The following is a 9,512-nucleotide window of genomic DNA, read 5'->3' on the forward strand; positions in this document are numbered from 1 at the left end:
ATTTTTTCCCCTTAGTTTTATCACCTGAGCTCTAGATAGATAATTTTGGGGGTTGTTTTAATTCTAATTTATGTTGCTCTTTTGTATTGTGTGTAATTTTTAAAAGTCTTTTCAGTTTGTCTTGAAATAGTAGGTTATAGTGTTTTCCTGTTTTGTCGACAGGTCTTTGTAGTGTGCTTTCATTGTGTTCAGAGGTTTATTCCTAGTCTCTTTTTTCTTATATAACTTTGTATCAGCTTTCACTTCTATCATTTTTTTTTACTTATTATTATGTGAAGTTAGCCTTTCTAAATACATGGAGATCTTCTCCAGTTTCTGTGTAATGTTTGAAAATATGTCACCTTGCTATATATAAGATTTCCTCACTCTTTTCTCCTTCCCTACTTTATCTGGAGTTTCTCTTCTTTTTTTTTTTTTTTTTTTTTCTATTGCCATATCCTCTTCAGACTGGATCCTGTTCCCAGCAGTTTCTCCTAGTTTTGGGCTTTGTTCTGCAAGAGAGCTCTGACTGATTAGTTTTGAGAATTGTAGTGACTGGGGTAGTCTATGCCCCTAATAGTTTATTGTGGACCATTTCACTCTCATGCTATTGTAGTGACCAAAACCCTCACCTTTCTCAGTTTTGCCTGCTGAGCTTTGTAGAGTCCCTGTTGGCTATTTTGGAGTTCTTTTGTTCTGTGGGCTGGTAAAATGCCCTGTTACTGTTCCCTGCTTCTTCCCACACAGATGATAATACCTACATAGATCTTGTAACTATTGATGGTTTGTCCCTACCTTCTTGTATTTGGAGACTTATTACATGAGTTTTTATTTTGCTATCTAATTGCTCTGATTTTCTGAGACAATTTGAAGAGATTTAAAATTTAAGCTGCTGTCTTCCTAGAATTTCCACACAATTTTTCATGTTAAAAAGTGGTGAACCACTACACCCTAGACTATGCTAGCTTCTGCTCTCAACATTAACATGATTGCATTCAATGTGAGCCACACTGTAGTTAAAAATTTTATGTTATGCTTATCTTTTTAATAACTAATAGATTGCTGTCTAATTAAGAGCCTTTCTGTATTATCTACAACTAGATTGTTATAAAAACCAAATTTCTTATGTCTTAGATGACCTCTTGAATGCATTAACTAGGAAATGGTAGAGAGTTATAAAGAATAAATATCTGTATGTTTGCAAGTTGGCCAATGACACTGCTGGATCTTTTAAAATACATAGGTATAACAGCTTTATTGAGATAAAATTCATATACCATACAATTCATTCATTTAAAATGTACCATTCAGTGGGTTCACATTGTTTGTATAACCATTACAACAATTAATTTTAGAACATTACAGAAAGAAACCTTATACTCACTAGGAATCACTCCTCATTTTCCCCCAATTTCATTCTTCCCTCCCCACTAGCTTTTGGCAACATCTGATCATTCTGTCTCTGTAGATTTACTTATTCTATACATTTTGTATAAATGGAATCATATAATACGTGGTCTTTTGTGACTGACTCTTTTTACTTAGCATGTTTTTAGGGTTCATCTATGTTGTAATGTATATCAGTACTTCATTTTTTTAAATTGTCAAAAAACATTCCACTGTATGGACATATTTATTCATCATTTGATGGGCATTCCGATTTTTTCCACTTTGTTCTATTATGAACAATATTGTTATGAACATTTGTGAACCATTTTTCATATACATGTATGTTTTTGTTTCTCTTGGGTTTATACCCAGGGATAGGATTGTTGGGTCAAATGGTAACTGTATGTTTAATCTTTTAAAGAACTACCAGATGATTTTTCAAAGTAGGCACACTATTTTACACTACCACCAGCAATGTATGAGAGTTACAGTTTTTCCACATCCTATCCAACACTTGTAATTGTTCATCTTGCTGATTATAGTATCCTAGTGGGTGTAAAGTGATATCTCATTGTAGTTATGGTTTCCATTTGCCTGATGGCTATTGTTGTTAGGCAACTTTTCATGTACTTATTGGTCGCTTGTGTATCTATTTTGGAGAATATCTATTTAGATCCTTTGCCCAATTTTTTAAAGTTGAGTTTTTGGTCCTTTTATTATTGAATTGTAAGATTTCTTTATATAGTATGGATATATGTCTCTTTCAGATATATACATGATTTTATAAATATTTTTTCCCATTCTGGGGATTGTCTTTTTACTTCATTGATTTTCTTTGAAGGGTGAAGGTTTTTAATTTTGATGAGGTCCACTTCTCTGTTTTTTTCTTTTGCCACTTTTTTTTATCATATCTAAGAATTTTTGCCTAAATTAAGGTCATAAATATTTACTCCTGTATTTACTGCTAAGAGTTTTATAGTGTTAGTTCTTACATTTAGATATGTGATCTATCTTGAGCTAATTTTTGTGTATGATGTGAAGAAGAGGTCCAAATTCATTGTTTGCATATGGTTATCCAGTTGTCCCAGCACCATTTGTTGACCCACTATCTTTTTCTATGGCATTCTGCATTTCACCGTAATATGACAAATAAAAGTATGTCATAAGTAATTGGATGATAGTAATGTTGAGTTATTGACATTGAATATCTTAATATTCTACTTGCAAGTGGTGATTAGTGGTCTGTAAATAGGTTAAGTACATAAGGGAATGCTTACTATTTAAATAGACTCTATTGTGCATCTTTTTGGAATACACAGTTCTTAATTTGTCAGTTTTATAACTTTCTTCTCAAGATCATGTTTATGTACCTTGATGTAAACAGGCAGAGTATGCTTTCTGTTATCTTTTTACAGCACTATTGGAAATCATTATGAAAAATGGAAGCACTGCTGGAAGCAGCCCTCATTGCCGAAAATCGTCAGGTAGTGGTGATCAAAGCAAGCCTAACTGCACAAAGGACCCCTCATCTGGGAGCGGGGAGAGTGGAAAAGGCTACACCAAAGACCAAGTAGAAGGAGTGCTCAGGTAGGAATAAACGTGACTTGTGTGTCAATTATAGTTGATACTACTGTAATTTTAATGTCCTAACACCTAAAAAAAGTGTTTGAATTATAATTCAATAGAACAGACATCAAGGAATTGGACTCCAGGTGTCTTATGCTATATATCCTTTATAAAATCAGTCTGTAAAGTATCAACTCTCTGGGAGATTCCATCTTTTAAAGTAACTATGAGTCACAAAGCTACTTACAGAAAAAAAAATTTTTTGAGGAAAATTATTTCAATTTTTGACACTGTACTATTTAAATAACAATATTAAAAGAGGATGAAGAATGGTTTCATATATGTATGAAGGCAGGAGAATTTCATATGAGGAGAATTGAGGGCAGTTGCAACAGCATTTTCAATTTCCTGCTTATATTAAGGAAGGATAGTGGTTTTTTTCATATTTATGTTCTTTTTTTAAGACTAACCTTTATGTATATGCAAATACTATAATGTCTTCTCCTTTTAATATTTTTCTTAACTCTGGTTATTTTGTCTAAGTGTTTTAGTTTTACTTCATGATACACTTCTACTGAAAGCAGAAGAATTAGGTAGAATTGGAAAATTATGAACTGGATTTTGCTTTATTAGTTTTATAATTAAGAAGATTTTCTGGAAAGAAAATGTACCTTTGAGTATGAAACACTAGAGAAAATACTGTTTTTGTTTCCTGCTATAGCTTAAGGAAGCTGTATTGTTGTTGTACTGAAATTACTTAGGAAAACCAAAGTGTAAGGATGAAGGACTCTGAACAGAGATTAATCAGATAATTCAACATGGAGAGTAAATTATAGTACAATGGCCTAACTTAAATGAAGAGTAGGTAAAGCTAGTTAGATTGTTTTTTTCTTTAGCCCTTTCCTGTTTCTCTTTTAATCTTTCTTTTTTCACCCTTTTTTCTTCATTCTTACTTTTTAGTTTATTCTTTCTTTTTTACTCACCAGAATTTAGAATTGAAGTCATTTTTAAATCAAATATCAGTGTATTCATATTTTGCTTTTCTTCCTATATATTTAGATGCTAAAGCTTGATTGTAACATTTTATCTGTGTGTGACCACAATAAGAAACAAAGACTCCCTCTTCATTGTAAAGTAATGGTAAACGGTATTTGGTTAGGGTGAATGGTAGAGAAGTGCTTTGAGAATATAAATAATGTTGCTAACTACTTTTATAATTGTAGTATTGTGTCAGAGGTGACTGAATAAGTGTTGCTTTAATGAGGGAGCAGATCACCAGCAGACACTTACGTGCTGTATGTTTTTGTTTTTTGTTTTACCTGTACACAGGGGATTTTTCTGAAGAAAGCCATGTTATCTTGTTGGTTAGCACTATTATGCAAACAAGTTGCTCAGTGACAGTTTGGCTCAATGGGAGAAGCCATGCAATAATACTGCATCCATTGCATAAGTAAGACTGAAGCTTACAGTAAGACTGAAGAAAAAGTGTGTAACTTTGTTTGTAAAACTCATTCTGTGAAACTAAGCACTGTTTGTTGTCTTTGAGTTGAGATATATTGAAAAAATACAGAGCAAAAGGTGTCATGGATCTAATTTGAAGAGGTTTTTAATATCTTACTGAAAAAAAGCCCAACTTACATTTTAAAAATTTGTAAGATCAGTGTGAAATCATTAACTGGGACATCATCATATTTATGAGTTAGGAATACTTCTCTATAACTGGTAACTTATTTGAATTATGAGGATTTCATTAGGATATGATTTTAGCTATAGTTCTTTAAATGAAAAGAAAGCAAATCATTTTGCTAAACTTATGAAATAATAATCCTTTGTCTCAGGAATAAATAATTATTTCCCTAAACACCAAATTGAATTTGGAATTAACTTAAAAGTCATCTATAACACATGAAAAAAAAAAAAGAATTGAAAGGGGTCCCCCCTGCCCCCCCACTATGCACGCACTTAAAGGAAGACGTAAAAGTTGAACTAGACATACTTCTCCCTTGTTGAATTCCCAGGCAAATCTTTCTTGCCTTTTTGTACAACCTTTCCTTCCAGGGCAGGTAGTGAGTTATCTCTTTTTAATTTATTATCCTTTTCCTTTTCTTTTCTTTTCTTTTCTTTTCTTTTCTTTTCTTTTCTTTTCTTTTCTTTTCTTTTCTTTTCTTTTCTTTTCCCTTCCTTTTTTCTTTTTTTTTTTTTTTTAATATAATTTTTTGGTGAGGATGGAGAAGAAGGTTTGAATCTTTCAGTAAAGAGTGAACTAAAAAAAATGTGACAAATGCATTTAGCTGATGAAGAGAAGTATGATGAGTATATGGATTAAAATTAATATGTGAATGGTAATTTCTCATTCAGATGTGAAAAATTAGGTAAATGAGTTTATTTGTAACATTACGTGAAATACGTGGTCTACAGCTTGTCCATTGGTGATGTCGACTTTTTGCCTCTCTCCTGACTTCTCAAAGAATTTCTCCTCTAATATATGATGAAAAATTCAGTGCAATGAAGAAACAGTAGAGCTAGATACAGCTAAGAATAAGTGAAATAACTGTTTTTCCTATCTTTTTTCTCTTTGTGACAATTCTTAGCTTTATGATTCATCTTTAGAAGATTGTGAATTCCAACCTAATTTTCCCTACAGTATCCGGCATCCCTCTCCTGGGCTACCTTTTTCTGTTGCCTAGGCTTTTGTGCTCAGGAAATATCAACGAAACAATTTTAGAGGATTAATCTGGTACATAAGTAAACATTGTATGCATTCAAACCAAATAGCATAATGATTTTAGGATTATTTAGTATTTTGTTTATTACTGACTTTTGGTTTTTGCATTCAGGTAGTATCTGTTAGACAGTATTCTTAGCTCTATTCCTTGTCCCACAGTTTTATGCTCTATTCCAAATTGATTTTTGGTGGCAGTTACATTTTTCTTACAGCACTTATTACCTTTAGTCCAAAAATGACTTGAATCTTCACCATTTTTGCCCTCAAACTGAGCCAGTCATCCATCCATTCATCTGTCCATCCATTCAGTACATACGGTGAGCAGGACTCAATGCCTGCTTTCAAGTGGCCTGATAGTCTGCAAGAGTAGTCAGACAAGTAAGTGGCTGCAGCGCATTGTGGTGATTGCTGGGACAGGGCTACTTTCAGCTAGCTTTGGGAGAATATAAGAGGGTCACCAAACTTAATCTTGAGGAATCTGAGTTTTTGAGAAGAGGAAGAGCTAAGCTGAGGTCTGAAGAAATTGTATAAACTAAGCAAGAAGAGAGTCAGAGAAAGCATGTTCTGCGTACCAAAACCAACAGAGTCTGTTTAAATACTGATTAGAAAAGCAAACAGAAGGAAGTGGACAGTTGCTCTGGAATCTGGGTGGGTTCCTTTTCTTCTTTATTCTGATTTGGAGACAGCAGCATTTTCAAGTCAGACAAACTGAGGTTTGAACCTTCACTTGTGAAGCATCTCCTAATAGCCCTATTTAAAATAGGAGGCCTCTCTTTCCATTTGCTGTTTCCCTTTGCCACTTCATTTTTCTCCAAATATTTATCACCGTATGATATGCTTTGTATTTTACTTGTATATTTGTTCATTGCTTGTCTCTCTCCCAATTGTAAATGTAGTGTGAACAGGGATTTTTTTTTGACCGTTTTATTCACCACTATAGTATCAGAAACAGCATCTGGCAAAAAGATGTTCAGTAAATTTTTGTTGAAGAAATAAATCTTGGTTCCCATCTATTACTTGGTTATATGGCTTTCGGCAATTTACATAATCACTTGAAGCCTTGATTTCCTCTTTGGTTACATGGGGATAATATCTACATAAAAGAGTAAATGAGATAGTTTGTGTGAAATAGTCAGCATAATAAGTGTCTACAACTCTTCATATGAAATTTTTGTGGCCCAGATGTAGTTTGGAACTCAGAATTCTTCATATTTCAGAAGGGGAATAAGGAGCATATATTATACGTGACATAATGTCTTAGCAGAGTCTGGTAAGCAGCCCATAACAAATAGTCACATTTCTGCAGCAGAAGGTACACATACTCACACTTGAATGTGATAAATGAAGATTCTGTAGCAGCTTCACATATGTTCAGGTCAAATTTTGCCTCTGAAGATTTTCAAACAGGTTTTTTAAGTGAAATTAGTTATAGAATAACTTTCATTTTTCAGAACTTTATGGATAGTGAAACATGGATATAGGATTGTGGACATGTGCCGGACACACAGTAGGTGTTCTGTAAACATCCCTCTTCCCTTTTTTCCTGTCTTACAGTTTCTTAACATTTCAGGAGAATGAGGCTACAAAGGCAGCGATCATTCCCTCTTTCGTTCCCTAATAGATCTCAGTTGCCTTGGGACATAGTTGGTGCCCAGTAAATAGTATTGACTAAATAAATGTTGTCTTGTGTTTATGAAATAAAATTGACTTGTGTTAGTATTTATTAAGTATCTAAAGTAGAAAAATCTGATTTTAATTATTATTGCTATGAAGAAGACTGCATAACAGATTTTTGTTGATGTGACTATAAAAAAATTCTTTAATCTTAACAATGTGTTCTCTTGTTTTTCCTGTACATATAACAAATGATGAATGCTTTCATTATGAAAGAGAGCTAAGGTTCATTTATTCCATAAACATTTACTGAGAATCTATTAAGTACAAGGCACTGTGATGGCTAATAGGCTTAGTAGTGAAAAAAGCTGAATCTTGTCTCTTTTGTTTGAAAACTTCAAGTCAGCCTTTGCAGCTCTTTTAACTGTCAGTGAACAATTGTGCCTCAGATCCTTTTTCCTCTTACTACCTCTATCATCAAGCCACTCAAATGGAACACATCTAAAGTCATAAAGAACTAGACAAAAAAAAAATATTTAAAATGCACCTGGATTTTAGTGAAGGAAAATTATTAGGTCATGGGAAAATGTTTGTATCCAAAAGAATTAACGTTCTCTGCTCCATTCAAAGTATTTCTTTTCCTTACATACTTCAAAGACTCAGGGCTTAAATGTTACATCTTTAGGGTTATAAACTATATGAGTAATCTTTAAGAGTATGTTCATCATAATGAAAATCTGTAACAAATAATTTTGAGTCCCATGATGTATTTTGTTATGAGATTTTATCTTTCAGAGAATGACACAAATGAATTCTTTTTAGCATTGCCTAACTGAATTAACTTGCCTTGACATTTAAGCCATAGGGTACTGTAATTGTTTTACATGTACTAACCTGTTGCTTTGATATTTGGTTAGGCTTACGTTATGCAACAACAAAACTCTTGGAATGCAATGCATATTCATCCTCAGCTGCAACATACTTGTGAGGAGTTTTGGAGTTTTTTAATATGCTTAAGAGTCCTATAAAATTATTCTTACTCTCTCATTTTAGTTACAGTGTGTTCTCTGTCCTTTACCCACAATTGTTATGAGCTTTGCTTTGCCTCTCTGTAGTTGTGATAAATTGCACCAAGGACATTCTCATGGCTAATTCTTGGACTGAGAGAGGGTGGAAGAATGGTCTGTGGTTGAAAAAGAGAATGAGGCAATAACCCTTAACAGATAAACTATTATTTGATAATGAGAAAACAATCCACAGGCGGTTCTTTATGTTATTCTAATAAATGAAAATTGCAGATATTACTCAAAGTTCTTCCTTGAAACGTACATTATAATGTAACACTCTCTTGTTTACAGCATAAACAAATGTAAAAATTACTATGAAGTACTTGGAGTTACCAAAGATGCTGGTGATGAAGATTTGAAAAAAGCTTATAGAAAGCTTGCTTTGAAGTTTCATCCAGACAAAAACCATGCACCTGGAGCAACAGATGCTTTTAAAAGTAAAGTAAACCTTTTAAAGCAATTTTCTAAGCTCTTTTTAGAATCTACTTTACAATGTTTAAGAATAGTAAAAATCTGCCTATAGATTGGTACATTTAGAAGCCAGCATAAGCAAGGGTCCTCAAAATTCTTTAAAGCTTCACTGTTAACTTGTTATACCAAGAGCCAAACAAATGCTGTTTGGATTCACAAAAGCAGCATATCAGTTTTGGCAAAGTTCTAAATAGATTGTCTAGATACCCAAGCATGCTTTCTAGTTTACCTCAGCCAAGCATGCTTTCTAAGTTTACCACACATGCGTAGTGTGATGACTATGCATGAGCTTCTAATGTATTACCAGCTGGTTCTAAAAGAACTAAAAGCAAAATATACTTTCTGTGAGTTTTTAAGATATTAGAGATTGTCTAGAATTGGAAAATCACTTGGAATCACTATCTGTCCAGTGTTCTTTTATTTTTATTAACTGTAGCCAGTTTTTGCACTTTTTAAATGTAGTTCTAACTAATGTGATTTTTTTTTTCCTAAGAAATGTTTCTTTCCTCTTGGCTGCTTTTCATGTTTCTTTGTTTTCTTTCTTATTGTTTCAGCTTTTTTGAAAATTTACTAAATAGGTGTCAGAGAACTGATTTTATAATTTCATGTTACATATGATTTATTCATAATAGTTAACTTCTGATTCATAGGAAAATGCTTAAATTTGTGATTGTTCTTGTGAATTTGGCATTCATAGAGCC

General features: G+C 33.0%; 1 protein-coding gene across 2 annotated transcripts in view; it reads left to right on the plus strand.

Annotated features, from left to right (window-relative positions):
• The window catches only part of DNAJB14 (DnaJ heat shock protein family (Hsp40) member B14), a 36,590-nt gene that overhangs the window by 8,549 nt on the left and 18,529 nt on the right, over positions 1-9,512 (plus strand). The window contains exons 2-3 of one of the 2 annotated variants that reach the window (XM_006208928.4): positions 2,784-2,955; positions 8,632-8,777. In XM_006208928.4, the coding sequence (XP_006208990.2) occupies positions 2,784-2,955; positions 8,632-8,777 (318 nt within the window). The remainder of the gene's footprint in view (positions 1-2,783; positions 2,956-8,631; positions 8,778-9,512) is intronic. The other variant, XM_072940027.1, reaches the window with a different exon arrangement.

This window comes from Vicugna pacos, chromosome 2 (assembly GCF_048564905.1).
Source record: "Vicugna pacos chromosome 2, VicPac4, whole genome shotgun sequence".
Classification (NCBI taxonomy): Eukaryota; Metazoa; Chordata; class Mammalia; order Artiodactyla; family Camelidae; genus Vicugna; species Vicugna pacos.